Here is a 16,765-nt window from a genome sequence, read left to right as displayed (position 1 = left end):
AGATGGTGGGCAGAACGGCTTCAAAACATCCCCATCCACCTAACAGCTCTCCGGAATCAATCGTTATCAGACAATCAGCTCAGCTGGTGCACGTTGGTATTGAACGAATGAGCATGTGCTGCTGCCGGTGTATGCACCTCCGTCTAGCCTGACGGCAGCTAGCAGCTATGGAAGCAGGTCGTGGTAGAGGAGTGGCCATCGCCAATGTGCCAGCTGAGACACACACTCAACAAAGACGAGCTCCGTTTCAGTCTAGCGCGGTGGTGTTGATTTGGTCGCGATACCGCGATCGCGTAGTCGTGCGGCGAGCCGCGGTTTGCTGACTTCGATTGCGCTAGTTCAGAATCAGTAGTTCTTTGTCGCTGGACCGGTTAGGGTTAGAAGTGGTACTCGCGCCCAGAAGGGTTCCACTCTGAGACGGCGCGCTGATCTTCTCTCGTTTCGCGTGGGGTTCGTTGTTTCGTGCCCAAAAGGCCTCCACATCGCTGCACTCGAGTGCGGGTGAATGTGCGCTGCAGCGAGGCTCTGTTCGGTTTGATCGGTGAAAGAAGACGTCTAGGGGTTGTGTGGGTCTCATTCGCATTGTGCAGCAGTTGACTGGACGCTAGGCCAGAGTGAATCGTCTGTGCGGATAACGCGACACCAGTGATCGGGACTGTGTTCACACAAGTGTTCGGAAAGCAAGCTGGAAAAAATAACTGCGATCCGGTACGGTGATAAAGCTCTGAATCACATTGAACCCAGCAAACATTGAACGAGAGCGGATTCTCGAGCCTCAGTCGCTGAGCAGGACACTTTAGCATGGATATCCTGCAGCAGGAAGTGCGTGGCATTGCACTGGCCAACCTCTCCGAGGTTCAATCCAGCCCCGTGTACAACCAAACGACGGTGCCACTGCATCGAAAGGACTCGCGCAATATGGAGCAGGCAGTGATTCGGAACAACACCACCAACTCGTATCCTTCGAATCACGACATCGAGGGTCACATCCGGCCATTCCAGAATCTGCCCGCACGCGAACCGGTCGACATTCAGTTCAAAGACGTGTCGTACTGCGTCAGTCTCGGTTTTCGCAAAGGTAAGCACGCGAGCTGCACTGGAAAGGGCCACCCCAAGGGCCAATGGATGCATGCAGGGGTGGCATGGGATCGGTGCTTTGTGCTGATCGAGCGAAAAATCGAACCGTGCTGGTGAGGACGATCACCTTGTGACTTTCCTCGCAGCTACATCGCAACGTTGTCGGTGTGTTGCGATTTGCTTGAGCATGAATGCTTCTTTTTGCTTTATTTTGTCCCATCCCTTGCCATAGCTGATCGTACAGTGATAATGGATGTGACGAAATGGCCACGAGAGATACTTTTTATTTCGCGCAAGCGCTCGAGAGCCAGCTGCCTGGTTCGCTTTGTGTGCAACAAAGAGCGGTCGTAGGATGCACCAGCGTGATAATCGGGGTTTTCTGTGATGAACCGTCCTGGGAGGGAAAATCCGCGAGAGAGAGTGTGTGTGAGGTTGGGTGGGATAGGTCAGGTTGCCTAAGCCAACGGCAGGCTCAGCAGGCCCATGACGTTTCGATAGCAACAAAACGTGCTGGAATAGAGGTGCTAGCCTCGCAGTGCTGTAACCATTTAGCGGAGGAACAACATCGTTTTTACAGCGTGCATGCTATTTGCATTGATTAGCGTTCCTCTGGACGGTGAAAGGCGAAAAAAAGACAAATGAAGCAGTTGTACCGACTGGATGTGATCGGTTTCGCTGCGACTGGATTCCGTTTACAGCCTCTTGAAACCGTTGGTGGGCAATGACGACTCGATTAAAACGTTATTTGTTATTGGTTGGCGTTTCAACTTCAATGCCACGAGTTCGGGAACAAGTTGCTCTCGTCGCCAAGGTTCTGTGTAAATGTCAAAGCACAACACGATAACCATAATACCACGAAGATGGCAGCAAAAAGTCGGCAAAATTGTGAATCTGAACATACAGTATCCAATTGCAACAAAGCATCCCAAAAATTATCATCGTCCGTCATCGTTTGCACGCAAACATGATACCCAAATATGAAGCTTTTTGTTTATTCATGTTTATTGGTGACTCAGCGGTATTGTTTGTATACTGGTTATGCCTTGCGATAGAAAGAAGGGTCATGTGCGTGTTCACGATCACAGATTGATTCTGCATTTGAAGACTCACGAAATTGATGGACTTCTCAATGTTTCAAAGCAGTGGTTAGTCGCTAAATTAAAGAAAGTAATGAGGCGTAGTCGCATCAAATTGAAATGCCTTCAAAAGTTCACTTCCCACTGCTGTATAACATTTCAAAAGCACCCTCACCGGGATGATTTATTCCCAGTCGGTACCGGCTGCGTGTGAAGAGCGTTTCTTATTATTCTAATCGCATGATGAACAACTTATGTTCGACTAACGGACACGTGGTTCACCTTTACGGAATAACAAACAGCCGCGCGCCGTGGCGTTGTTCCATTCAGAGCAACTACCGACCCGAGCGCCATGGCCATTGCCAGTTTCGCGGGAAGCCCGTTGGTCACGCTTGAACGTGTCCTTGAAGTGTCCATAGGGCAGGACACCCATGCACCAAGAGAAAGGCCTTACCGACGACCGGACGAGGCAGAACAAAGACCGGCTGCAAGAAAGAAAGTGTTGATAAGGCGGTGTCGTTCGATGCTGGTGTCAAATAAAGCACTCAGCTCGACCTGACCCAGCCCAGGCCCATCTTGACTCAGTCGTCAGTGACGCTGCAACGAATGCCATCGAGTGTTCGATCGACGTGCGCGGCTTTTTTCCGCACTTCGCACTGACAGCATAAAGATCGTGCAAATGCCTCCATCGCACGTTCGCCACGGTCAACTGGTTCTCTATCGTCGTGGTGAGCCGTTAATTTCCCGCACGGTGGCTGATGTGTGGTGCTCGCTAATGTCGCCACATGTGCCCCGGCCACTTCCTTGCGCATTGAGGCGTGATCTGATTGAGGATCGCCAACAGTGCCGTACACACTACGCAATGACTCACGTGCGTGCTGACCACGAGAGACGAATGACTGACGTCCGTGAACAGGGAGGCTTGTGCGTCGTTAGCAGTCGTTTCCATCGAGCCTTGTTAGCGGCTCAGGAGCCGGTTTGTTGTCGTGCTGGCGTCGAAATCGCAAAGTGTCCTTTAACATTTGTCCTGAGGAGAGCAAACATGAACTTGAACCCGTCGTTGACGTACGAGTGATCAGTGGGTATGATCAGGGGATTGGCGGGAAAATGATCGGTTCACGTGTGCGAAATGAATGCATTTGAAAGCCGGATGACGAAGCCTGCAATTTGCCCTACGTTCTACAACTTGCGCTGCTCATGCTCTACAACTTTCGATTTTTTTTCTCCACTCCTTGAGGTTTCAGACAGAGTGGATCGCTTCGAGACAGCCCGAAGAGAGTAAGGGCTTTCCACTCGAGTTGAATAATAGTCACACCGTTACACCGATTGTTTCCTTTCGGCGCTTGAACCCGACCACGTGAAGTGTATTGTAAATAATTTCAATTACATTATCGCCCACCGACGAAAGTCCTTCCACTTCAGGTCGACCTTTGCTCACCAGTCGGCCTGTGTTTGCGGGAATTGATCATTTTCTTATCGAACACGATGGATAAGTTGACGTTGCTGTGTGGCACTTGCTGATAACGGCAGGCCAACCCTTCGACGACGGCGTTAAAGCTGGCGGAGTTGCTCCAAGCGCCAAATCTAACGTAATCCTTTCTGTTTCTTCACGGCCGTTGTTTTGATTCGCCCTTTGGTGCCATCCCTTCGCTACTACGAGGAACAACCTTTGTATATTTGTCGCTCGTACAGGGCTTCAGGAAGGGCCAGCATCGCGTTATCATGCGTTTGCTTACGTCAAACGGTAGGACTTGTGTTGAGCTACCGGTGCGATTGGGTGTAGGACCGGATTATGCCAGCCTGCCTGTACTGCTGCTAGGTATTGTTGATGGAATCCTCTCAGTAGTTTCGCGATCGCGATCCATCCAAAACAAGCGCAATCTAACCTTATCAAAATTGAAGGGAGGAAGGTAATAAATAAGCTCCATCCTTCTCCCGTGGCACTACCGATGCACTGCGGGTTTTGTCAACTTCCTGGAATATTTCTGGATGCTGCTAGTTCCTGGTTGGGTGGACTTGGAACGTCGGTTGTTGTGAATAGCGGACTTTACCCTTCTCGACGAGCGTGCCGTAGGGAAGTGGAAAGAAGGATGTTGTTCTAAAACGACACATACACGGTGTAGCAAAAACATTCACACTAACCGATGCTGGGAGCTCCTGAGGATGGTGTGTGTATTTTAAAAACGATGTTCCTTTTTTTCCACTGACACCCCAGCTCCCGGCAGAACATTTTACGCTTATCGATAGACGCTTGCCTTACGCAAGACGTGATTGAATGGCGGAAGGAAGTGAAACCTGTCAGTGGAGGAGTCGCCGTTGCAGGCAAAAACGAACAGGCCCACTGATAAGATATCGGCTGCTGATATTTTGTCACGGGTCGTGGCGTTTTTGTTAAACGTTTTTTTATTTATTTACTTAGCTCGGCCTTCAGCATCAATCCCGGCTTGGGAAGCGTTTGGGAAAATTAATCGCTTGATTGGGCGCTCGTGCCCCAAGGTTAATGGGTTGTTGTGATGTGTCCTGTTCGAGCGTTAGTGGTAGCTTCTTACGCCCCAACGTCGTCTTTTCCACTTTTCAGGCCAAAAAGAGATTTTGCACAAGGTGAATGGCAAGTTCCCGGGATCACAGCTGATCGCCATTATGGGCCCGTCCGGGGCCGGAAAATCGACGCTACTGGATGTGCTGTCCGGCTACCGTAAAACCGGCGTCGAGGGAGCAGTTTACGTGAATGGACGTATCCGTAATTTGAACAGCTTCCGGCGGATGACCTGCTACATCACGCAGGACGATCGGCTACAGACGCTGCTGACTGTACTGGAAAACATGCGCATTGCGGCCGATCTGAAGCTGGGACCGGAGGTGTCCCGTCACGAGAAGGAGTCCATTGTACGTGAACAGGATAGGGAAGGATGCAGTCAAGTAGCAGAAAGCTAACAGAGTATTCTACTTGCAGATCGAAGACATTCTAACCGTGCTCGGTCTGTACGAGCATCAGTTCACCATCACTAAGCGTCTGTCTGGAGGACAGCGTAAAAGACTGTCGATCGCACTGGAGCTGATCAACAACCCAACTATTATGTTTTTGGACGAACCCACAACGTGAGTATTGGTTACTGATCTGCTTCAATCAGCTTCCAGGATCAGATGCATTAATCCTTTCGACCCTTTGCAGAGGTTTGGATAGCTTTTCATGCAACCAAGTAGTAGACCTGCTCAAGCAACTCGCCAAACAAGGACGCACAATCATCTGTACGATCCATCAGCCATCCGCCAAGTTGTTCCAAGAGTTCGACCAGGTGTATGTGCTCTCGAACGGAGAGTGTATGTACCAGGGCTGCACCAACAGCCTGGTACCGTTCCTGCAGTCCGTGGAGATGCCCTGTCCGGTATACCACAATCCAGCCGATTACAGTGAGTTAATGATTCTTTTCAACGACTTCGTGAACTAATCGTTTTGTTCGATGTTAGTAATTGAACTGGCATGCGGCGAATACGGAGAGGAACGCATCCAGCGCATGGTGATGGAAATGGGAAACGGCGAGTGCTCCGAGTGGTTCACTGACAAGCGAAAGTTGCTGAAACTCGAGCAGCTTCGCAAGAAATACCCGCTGAAGAAGATCATCGAGCAGAGCGAAGACCTGACGGCGACGTCCCAAATGCATCAGCTCAAAGTGTTGATCCAGCGTGGCATTATCAAGGCGAAGCGAGACGCCACCCTTACTCATCTGCGTATTGGAGTGAACATCGTCATCGCGGCCATGCTTGGGTTTCTGTTCATTGACGCCGGCAACGAGGGCTCGCGCGTACTCGACAACTACAATCTGCTCTTCTCGATCCTCATGCACCACATGATGGCCACCATGATGCTGACCGTGCTGACATGTAAGTGTATAACAATCCTGACAGCTCTTAGAAAGCTGTTCGATGGCTTGGCGGCAGCTCGTCTGTGGCGGATCATTTCAAGAAATTATCTCACAAGCACCCTTTTTACCTTTTTCTCTTTGCTCAAACCTCCACGATGCAGTCCCCACCGAGATGGGTGTGATTTTGAAAGAGCACTTTAATCGATGGTATACACTAAAGTGTTACTACCTCTCCGTCACGATCATCGATCTGCCGTTGTCCGTGTTCTGCTGCCTGTTCTTTTCCGTCATTATCTACCTGATGAGCGGTCAGCCTATGGAATGGTTCCGTTTTGGAATGTTTTTCACCATCAGTCTGCTGATCGTGCTGATAGCGCAGAGCCTCGGGTTGACGATCGGAGCCTGGTTTAACGTGGTGGTGAGTAATCTGACGCTTTTTGTTTACCTATCGCTGCGTTGCAATCTATCGACGGAGTTGTAATTCACATCGTATCATTGTAATCTCCCCGAATCCATAGAATGGCACTTTCCTCGGACCCGTACTGACCATCCCGATGATGATGTTCGCTGGATTCGGTGTGACGTTGCGTGATCTGCCCAGTTACCTAAAATGGGGCAGCCACATATCATATTTACGTTACGGGTTGGAAGGCTACGTTAATGCAATATATGGAGAAAATCGAGAAACTCTCGACTGCGAGCTGAAACCCTACTGCCATTACAGGTTGGTTTTGGAAATGCGCCGTCTTTCATTTACGTAGGAAAATTTGCGATACTCATCCGTTATGTTCCTTATTTTTAAACAGATATCCGGCCAAGTTCCTGTCGGAGATCTCGATGGAAGGGGACCAGTTCTGGAAAGACGTGTACGCTCTCTGTGGCACGCTGCTCCTGGTGCGTGTATTCTGTTACTTCTGTCTTCGATGGAAGGTTATGTCGGTGCGGTAGACCACCGCCATTTTGTAAGCTGTAGCACCTACGAAAGCTTCCCGCCGATGATGTACCAACTCTTGCGCAAATGTGATGAACAGTAATCAGGATGTGATTTCCGTTACCAGATGATCCGGCCGCCTGAGCCGAGGCAAGACTAAACCAAAAAATGGGTTGCCAAATGATTTGTTTCATTGTTTCACAATCTTATCGTGCTGCAAGCGAGCGCAGCGTTTGAACACAATAAGTCGTATCGCAGTGCATTTCTACTGTATATATAATTCGCTAGAATGTGTACATATTATGGTCTGTAAAGACCGTACGAATACACATTGATTTAGCCGTCGGCAAAGTGCCAATTTATTTCGCAGGATGCGTGAAGGGTTTGAAGATAAGAAAACACGAAATATCCGTAGCTAGTGTAACTAATAGTTAGTCATTGATAGTCAATAAATATTGAACAAATTTTCTACACATTAAGCCTATTAAGCGTTCTACTTTTATTGTTTGACATCAACAAGTTGTGCTCCTACAATTGAACTCTACATATCGTTAATTCATGCGAACCAACTACATGTTCTCAACAATTGACCTTAAGTGATTGATATTCAAAATGTGGCTGCTAAATATATTGTTTGGAAACGGTAATGAAGGATCCAACGAAAGTGGCTTTAAACCATCTGCCGAGCTGCTGTAATTAACTGACCTACTTTTTTATTCCTAGGTACGGTTCGTGCAAGAAACATAATTGTAATCGATGTTAAACCATAAAAAATAATAATAGACTGCAAATGTGATTTAATTCTTCTGGGAAGTTATTCACAAAAACTTGGGTTTGTAGATAAAAGCAAGGAGTTTGAGATTCTTTGCGGAATTTGTTTAATACATCCTTGCTATAATTATCGTAGTCGTATTTTTTACTATACGCGGAGATAGCGCCATCTGCATGTGAGAGCTTCATAAATGTGGTATTCCAACCAGTGGTCAGCAATGTTTACACCTTGCTCTCCAGTACTTTTAAAGCATGGCTTCGATTTTTATAGTAGAATAGGGAGAATAAAAATGTTTCTCTTTCTCAACGTTTATGGAATACAGTGTCATGCAGAATAAATTTTGCGAATATGATGACAGGATCCCAAAGAATGAAGGATAGAATATGGAAGATTATTTCTAATATTTGTGTTTGAATCTTCGTTCATTATGATTGAGCGCGTTGATTCTAGTAAAACCTCACACGAAGTGTCATACCTATCACAAAGATAAAATTATACACGGAAGGTATGTGCACTAAGTGGAATATAATGAGTAAACAGGTGCTATGCCGTACAAAACATTTTGCTTACTGGTTTTTTGCTTACGGCAACGAAACAATGCCTGAAAATGCATCTAACTGGATATTGTGCAAATGTGATAAGTTCATCATGATCATGTCATGCTCGATGATCTTGGGCTCATGCCAGCGCTTGGAATGGTGCTCTGTGACACGCTAATTGTTGCTAATAAGAAGGTTAAACGCAGCAAATAGCTAGTTATCTCTGTGACTGTTTGAATGTTGAATAGTTTTGTTTGGTTGCAATGATTGTTCCTAAAGGGTGTGCTCACTGGGTGGAGAAATGCATCAACTAACAATTGTGTTATGGTTTGCATCTATTGTTCACAAAAGATTGAGTTCAAAAAAGAGAAATTAATTGATAGACGACCGTTACGAAATTACGAATCTAAAGTCGATATCGATATCTTTAATACTGGGTCTTACAGGATAATTGAATACATAAAAGGTGAATTTCATTTATTGTTGACTAATTACTGCATCTTGATGGAAGCCCTGAAATGTAGCCCAGAGATATGAACTACTCCTCAATTATTAATCGATTAAGTTGCCTGACCACACGAAAAGTAAGCACGTTTGTGTTGGTATTTCATTTAATATCCACTTATTAAGGGTATAATTGGACATGAATGGTGGGAATTATTGAATCAAAATATTCCTTCATAAATGCCACCATTCGAATGTTGACCTTAAACACACCTGCTGCAGCTTAACACACTATAAATTCAAGGGAGCCTTCAGAGTGAACCGTTTATCTTTGGCCACCGTGAAAGCTGTTGACCTTGAATGATAAGAAAAGATATTTCCAAAACCAAGTCTCAATCAAACGTATCGGGTATTGAAGCAAGCATTCTATCGAGCTTGGTAACTTGGCAGAGAGAATGTTTCAACTGTAATCAGAAGACGCGTCTTATCCGATAGGAAATCGACAGGAAACTTTGACGTCGGTGCCATTGATTCACTGCCTTATCAACGTCTCACGATAAATACTCGGTGCAGTAATGCGGTTGTGTAAAAATGCAACTTGGAGGCACGGTATCTGCTGACGATAGATTAGTGTCTACCAGGTGCAATGCCCCAAATAATACGGGAAGCTCTTATCTTTCCTCACTGTGATTTCCAATTCGAACGGGTTTAATCGCAGACATTTCTTTTTCAGTAGCCATTTGCTAATTTTGGCTCACCAATTCCCAACACATGACCCTGTAATGTTATATAAAACTGATTCGACCAAAATTCGTTCTGTTGAAGTTGTAAGTGGTTTCATGATTCGTTTAATATGTCTTTAATGACCCGGACAATGGTGAACAGGACTACGTTCTATGCTCATACGGATAACCTTCCATCAAGCTAACGACTTGATGGTGTTTGCATTGAATCACCCTTTAGAAGGCGTGCTTTGTTAATAGTAAAAAGTTACAATCAGCCCGTGTGACACACTTACTGCTTAGTTCTAGTGATGCTGTCCCTGGACGAGGAAAGAACCGCCGGCAAAATAGGTCATAGCTTAACGAATGAGCTCAGCACGCACCTGCCGCAAGACTGTTGCAAGTGTCGACTCGTTGAGGAGCAAAGTTACCAGTTAGTTCAGGTTAATCCAGGGTGGTATTTCGCTTACCGTGAGTCACTGCTATCGATCGATCTCCATGGACACGAGCTTGCCCCTTGGATCTCTGATAAGCGATCGATGGCCGATTGGGAGGCGCCCGATTGTTTATGGGTTTTAATTAATTAAATGCGTGATCGATCGGTCGGTTACTCTATATCGCTAGTGTACTTCGCCTTCCCACGGCAAAGTTGCTCGTACTCCGGTGACCGTGAAGTGTATACTGTAGAGATTACAGAGGGAATTTTCTCGCAAAGTCCGATCGGATTTTCTTGCCCAGAGCTTATCACGCATCAGCCGGTCACCGTTGCACAATCGCTATCATATGGGTGAAAGGTTGGAAATGCACCCATTCCGCACATTCGCACAGGAAGTTATGGAACACACGAAAACAAATGTGTGTCATGAGTCAAGTGCAACGATGCCATACTTGGACGGGTGCATTGGTGATGAAACGGATTGCAATGTTCAGCATGAGTTCAGCGTGGCGAGTCGTTGATCTGCCGAAGGAGACGCACGATGTTTGGTAAACAATGACTCTTGAGTCACTGAACTGTGCCGGTCGTTGATGGAGATAGTGTCATCTCGCAGAAGCCCTTTGCTGCATTTTGAAATAGATTTATGAGCGCGATAGCCAACAGATATGAAGTGGGTTGAAGTCCGAGGGCGGCGTTTATGCATAAAGATAATCACGTGAATTGTAGTGTGAGAAAGTTTCTTATTCGGTCAGACAACGGAGGGCCACACAAAAGACCTTCCTCTTCAGCGTTCGGTAAAAATGGCGTAATTGTAGTTGAGCTGTAGGGCCCGCTGGAAAATCGGACAACAGAACAACAGGGTGAGAATGGAACGGACGACCGTTAATTCGAACCACATTCCGATTCGAGAGGCTGCAGGATGCACTTGGATGACATGCAACCCGGTGGCCTTAATGTCGTTTTACTTGCATTAAATTTTGAAAGTGGAGAAGAAAAAATCAACCATGAATTTTGTGCTCGCCGTTCACGTTCGGTTCAATTTACGCTATGGTTTTGATTGGCAGCATTTTTCTCACTACTTGCTGCTCATTCTCACCTAGTTCGCTCAGCATCAAGGGACGGTCTCATTCGCGATTCCACTCACTCGTGAAGGTTTTCCAATCAAGTTCGTGCCCTCATCGCATGAACACTAGAATGGTGGGGCTTGTTTGTCGGCCATAGTATGTATTTCTAATTGTGAGGTAATTATTGTACTACATTTTTGCATACATGCAATTGGAAACATTGTATCGATGGACATGATTTGTGTTAAGAAGAATTTTTTCACTAACACCGGATAAAATTCCTTGGCTCAAGTGATCTTTTGTGAACGAAAAAAGTAGAATATACATGTCATTCTATGTCCATATTAGCACGTGTTTTGCTGCTCCATGCGTGCCAACAGGATTGCATTCAAAAGAGCTTCCAAAACCTCACCTTATTATGATCGCATAGTCCCACTGTGCACGCATCGAAAACCACCACGGCAGCTGTTTGTTTCTCGTTGGTTCGTAATCGCGCCCGTCTCAATCGTGCACGCGAACGTCTGCGCCACGGAGTCACTGTCGGCAAGCAAGCGAGCGTGTTTCAGTCGTTCGAGAGATTGTGCCAAGACCACGCGCCGTGATAGCCAACAAGTTGTTGGGTGAAATTGTGAAAGGTGTGTGTGTGTTCCTCCGACGAGAGCAGCAACTAGTTGCCACAAAGGGATGCCAAACGATGGAACCCTTCAGCAGCTGATTCGAGTAGCAATGTCTGTGGGCTGGCAGTCTGGGTGCTCTCGAAGATTATGGACCGGCTGTGTTGAACTGAGCAGCAAACGGTGCCAGTGAGGTAGAAAGAAACCCACTCTGACCACCTAAACCCACAATCGGAAGGGTGGCACTGACCGGAACCGAGTGTTTGTTTTTCCCGTCGTTCTCATGGTTCTGATCGATTTTCGATACCGCCCAAGGGAGAACCGCGAGCGAATGCGTGGTGGTTGAACGACGGCGTGTTTCGTGGCGTAGAGCCAACTGTTAGGAAAGGGCCGGTTCGCGGTTTTGCGTCAGAAGCCACGGACGAGTTGGTGCATCCGGATGATATTTCTGGACGGTGACTTGAGCTTCGCGAAAATCTTCTTTATCTGTGGTAATGCCGGAAGCGAACGCGTCATTACATTGAAGGAAGAATTATGATGAAATCGTCATTCCGTGGCGTTCCGAGAACAACCCGTGATCGGTCCGTGAAGCTCGCGTATCGACAACAGAGTGGCAAATTGCGCCGGCATTTGCATGCACTTCTATGTAAAAAAATGTAAAGTTTCGCACGCGCTTACTCAGCCGAGGGACGGTTCTGTTTACACTTCTGACGCTGGGTTCCGCGATAAGAAGCCGCACGATAAGAGAACGATCAATTCCATTGCTGTGGCTAGTGGGGTTCCGATGAGTTGACAGTTGGTGGTTGGTCATTCGGTCGCTTTGCCTGTTTTGCTTTGAAAATGTGGTTTTATGGTGCTGCGACTTCTATTAGGGCGGCTCACGCCACCTTCAGTTTTTTGTTGTTGTTGTCGGTTGAATAGCAAGCAGTGGTTCCGCAGGGGATGGTGATGGAAGGGAAATTAAAGCTTTTCCGGGTGTGATTAAACTTTGCCCCTACCGGTACGCCACGCATCGTCACGTTGAGTGGCGAATGCTATCGAAATACAAACACCCAAGCGGCGATCGATCGGCGAGGTTTTTGCAAAAACCAGCTGAGTGTGCCGATCCGGCCTGTTTTATAATGATAATTGTGTCTCGCCGGGAATCGAGCTTTTCGCGCGGAAGAAACATTCCAAACCACTCGAATGTATGTGTGGCCGTTTTCAAAGTTGAAATGCAGTGATATTAGTGCACGGAAATCGCATGAAAACACGCACCAAATCGATGGCGATCGCGAAGAAAACGCTTTTGCGGACGAACGCTAGAACGCGCGAATGAAGATGGCGCCCGCAGGCTGGAGGCCAACGGTGCTAGGTCTATGCCATGGCAAACGGGTTCGATTCGGGTGTGGATTGCCAACGGAGGCAGCTGGAGAACCCTCCGCGAGCACGTGAAGGAGAACATAAACATTCGCTCAATGCTGCACCGATGCAGTCGTGGTTGCAGCGAACACACGCTGCGCCTGGAAAACGGCCCCGTCTGTGGTGATTTGTTTGTACGTCGCCAGTCACTCGTTTCTCTCTTTCTGTGGGCGTTTTATTTTGAATTTCCATCCGTCCAGCTGCAGTTGGAAGTGAAACGGGTGCCCTTTATGCGGTTGTTGGCCATCGAGCGTCTTGCACCCTTAGATAGAGCGGTGTTGATGTGGTGCAAAGTGAAGAAAAAAAATAGCGTTGGCACATGTTCTGGTGAGACCTTATCGTTTCGTTAGCCTTGACACTGAATTGAAGCCAGCGAACGAAACGTGTGATGCTGGGATCTCGAAACTCGTGTAAACAGCGCTGATCGATACTGTTTCGTGCTTTAAAAGATCGCAATATTGTTGTGAATCATCTGAGCAAAAGAAACACCCAACAACAGATGCTGCGCAGGAATTTTTGTGAAAAGATGCACAGCTCCTGGTACAATAGGGATCGAGGCGAAACCAGCTTCATCATCTTCTGCTGCTTGTTACAAGATCAGGTTTATTTTCCGCAAAGTATTTTAGCCATTACGTCTTCCATCTTGGGAGGGTATAATTAGACCATTCTGAGCTCTAGGTTGGTGCCTGGTGCGAACAGATTGGTTAAAAGTGAGATGGTAGGAAAAAAAGCACATCATGTTTGATGTGCAAAGGCAGTCAAGTCATAGGCATTAGCTTAAAGATGAGAACTGCTAATTTTATTCCCAGTTGGAGCTCACATCAGAACGTCCGAAAAGAAGCCTTAACGACCTCTGGATGGAGCCACATTTATCTCATATTCTAACGCACCGACGTCAAAGAACGAACGTCCGAGGGCATCCTTGAAGTTGCTCTCTAAGGTCGCCAGCTGTACGCAGGGTTTTAAGCGGCGTATCTAGCATACATACGCCCCACTCATGCACGCGATACGCGCATCCGAGGGGATAGTCTACGGGCGTGGAATTAATATTCCAATCACGCATTGCATCGCCGTGCAGCCTCAAATGCTCGAGCAAGCGTTTGCGCATCCGAGAGCAGGGCGCAGGGAACGTTTAGTAATTCACCGCGCCAATGTGCCACTGAGGTTTAATTTCCGTTTCTGTCATTGGCGCTTGGAGGAATCAGCTCTGAAAGGAAGTATTCTCTAGCTAGACATGCGCGTAAAACGATCGATGATTGAAGGTGTTGAATGCACGCGTAAGAGCTTAGTGTTCGATTCATCTCGTTATCGAACGACGAAAGAATTATGCCGGGCAGATAGCGCCACGTGGCAAACCTCATTCACGTCAACGACGACGCTATCGATACCTACCTTGTGTGTTAGTCGGCTGGTTAAGGTTGAACTTTAGCTTTCAACCCGGTACTGCTCTCGAATGCAAATAAAGGCAGCAACCATCACCATTCTGGGTTTCTCGACGTCGAAAGCTATTTAAAGCAATTGAGCGATGCGGATTGACAGTACAAAGGGTCACCTGATGTTGAGCGTCATTGCTTATTCCCGGTAGAGCTTGCAAAGCTATCATCAATCAAAGGCTATTTACCACACATTTAATACGATCATCTGCTGAAACCGTGATTAGGTCATCTCCAAGAGGTTCGGTCAAGTCGTGCTGCAATGTGGCACACGAACGCTCGCATCGACACACTCTTCCAGAAGCTAACCTTTTCATGCGAACAATGTACGCGGTTGTCAGCTGCTTCCAAAGCGTGTGATAAGAACGACACTTCGACGACGGTTCGGTTCCGGATTCCTTCAGGACGAGGTGGAGCGACGTGATAAGGGTCGAGGTGCGGTTGAAAGTGAATCATTATCAGGGGGGTTGTTCACGCGTGCTGGTTTGTGCTGACTTTGACCGGCTCAAAGGGAGCTTCCCCAAGGGTAGCGGGACTCTAGGGCGCTGGTAGAAAATTTGGTCAATAGGTTAGCTTGTCTCGGAGCGGCCCATTCAAACGATTGTATTACAACACACATTGTCTGTGGTGCTGGTGAAAGGGTAAAGGACGGTGATTCGGTTTCAACTATGTCTCGAACTCTTCTACGAGGGAGCTTCGAGCTTTTGCCGATTGGAGATTGTTAGAAATTTGCGAAACAAAATTACCGTCCGAGGTTAACCCAAGTGGAACAAAGTCATTCACCATGAACGCATGCTGTGCTTTTTTTGTCCGTAAGTGGTTGAAACGATACGAAAATGGTCATCTTAGTCCAACATTTTACGGCTGGAAACTCTGAGATCTAACTGAGATAGAAATAAAAGCATGTAGAATGGGTTTTACCCTCTTAGATTTTTTTCTTAAAAAGAGGGAAACTTTCATGCAGGGGATATCAGGCTAAGAAACATGTTTGATGATATCGCTAAAACCACCGGAATGAACGTACCCAATAGATTAGAATTCCCATCACAAAAAAAATCCCTTCTTGGTACTTACGATGAATCAGAATTGTGTGAATATTGGTAATAGCAAATTGATGGCACACGCTGCAAAATTGGACCATTAGTGCATTAATGGCTAGGAAGGGCACGTGTTATTATCCCACCTCGATTGACTCCCTCACGCTGGCACAGATAGCGTGTCGATGATGAATCGTGACTAATAGATCTGTCGCGATGGATAAACGAACGGATCCCCATGTGATATGGATGGTTTTATCGCGCCTAGTAAGCAAACGGAAAAGATCGATCATTTACGGAGCATTATTAGTTACGATGAATTTCATTTTTAGAGTGCAGAATAGCGAAAGACACCACCCGAGTGGATCACTTCAAGTTACGTTTACATTCCGTGCTTCCTAGTAGAAGCGTGAAACGGATCTGTTGACCTTTAATCAGTCTCGTAGATCAGCATAGGCAATATACGCACGATAGTACAGCAACGAAATAATCATGTTTACGGCCATGAAGTTACGGCTGACGTTCGCTTGTGCCGTTTGATCGAGAGCAAGATTAGACTCGGGAACGTCAAACGGCCAGGAAATAGTGCGTTCCAGCGCATGGGCTATTTTATCGGCTGCAAATTATCTCGCACACTTACCGGTGGGCAATTGTATTCAAACGAGATCAAGGGATGTGATAGGTGCAGTGGTTAGCTCATTACAAAAAAAAGTGTTCATCCAACTGCGAAGGATGATTGGTGTGCTGGAAATGGTTCTAGCTGGCATGAAAACTATTTTCCCGTGGTGTTGGGAGAGTTCCGTGACTGGGTTCACGTGCGAGCTCATTGCAGTCGCCATTGCAACGTGCCCAAAGCAGCAGTCAATCGGCGAAGCTTGTAGGAAGCAATTCTGAAGGCTCCGATAAGGTGTCGTTGAGCTTCGGTAAAGGGAAGATTTTCGCGGGCATCGCGTGTTGTTTGCTTTTCGTGCGATCTTTGTTTGTAAATAAAGTTTGCTGCTGCACGGTATGATCAAGATCGAGCCGACGCGAGTGCGATCTCTCGACATTTGGCTGTTTGCCGCTGAAAGTGGGTCAGTTTGGTCAGTCAGATTGGTTCAGTTAGAATTTTGCACATTTAACTACGTCAAGTGTTTCGAGAGCAGATCGTTGCAATCAGATGATTGTTATTATGTAATTTACAAAAGAACAAAATTGAAGTAACTATACTCATAATGAGTGATTTCTTACAGGTCATGAATTAATCATGAGAGTGTTATTTTTGCGAATAGATTGTGTTAAAGTGTTTACAGACGGTCCAACACAACTGTGCTATAAATCGTAAATGAGACTCGTTTAAAATCGGGTAGATGAGTG

General features: G+C 46.8%; 1 protein-coding gene across 1 annotated transcript; it reads left to right on the top strand.

Annotated features, from left to right (window-relative positions):
* The first annotated feature begins 513 nt into the window (after window positions 1–513).
* Window positions 514–7,410, top strand: LOC128725892 (ATP-binding cassette sub-family G member 4). Its single transcript, XM_053819666.1, has 8 exons — window positions 514–1,078; window positions 4,732–5,039; window positions 5,107–5,252; window positions 5,326–5,564; window positions 5,622–6,035; window positions 6,178–6,434; window positions 6,535–6,740; window positions 6,823–7,410. The coding sequence occupies exons 1-8, from the start codon at window positions 802–804 to the stop codon at window positions 6,962–6,964; spliced, it is 1,989 nt and encodes a 662-aa protein (XP_053675641.1). The 5' UTR covers window positions 514–801; the 3' UTR covers window positions 6,965–7,410.
* Window positions 7,411–16,765: the final 9,355 nt, after the last annotated feature.

This window comes from Anopheles nili, chromosome 3 (assembly GCF_943737925.1).
Source record: "Anopheles nili chromosome 3, idAnoNiliSN_F5_01, whole genome shotgun sequence".
In the NCBI taxonomy this organism is placed as follows: Eukaryota; Metazoa; Arthropoda; class Insecta; order Diptera; family Culicidae; genus Anopheles; species Anopheles nili.
Note: the sequence above shows the minus strand (reverse complement) of the source record. Positions and strands in the feature narration are given on the sequence as shown.

Bases quoted from the DNA above. Each gene is read 5' to 3' on its own strand.
- LOC128725892 (XM_053819666.1), top strand. From the start codon at position 802: ATGGATATCCTGCAGCAGGAAGTGCGTGGCATTGCACTGGCCAACCTC. The intron at 1,079-4,731 runs GTAAGCACGCGA...TCCACTTTTCAG, and splicing joins CAGTCTCGGTTTTCGCAAAG to GCCAAAAAGAGATTTTGCAC. The intron at 6,435-6,534 runs GTGAGTAATCTG...CCGAATCCATAG, and splicing joins GAGCCTGGTTTAACGTGGTG to AATGGCACTTTCCTCGGACC.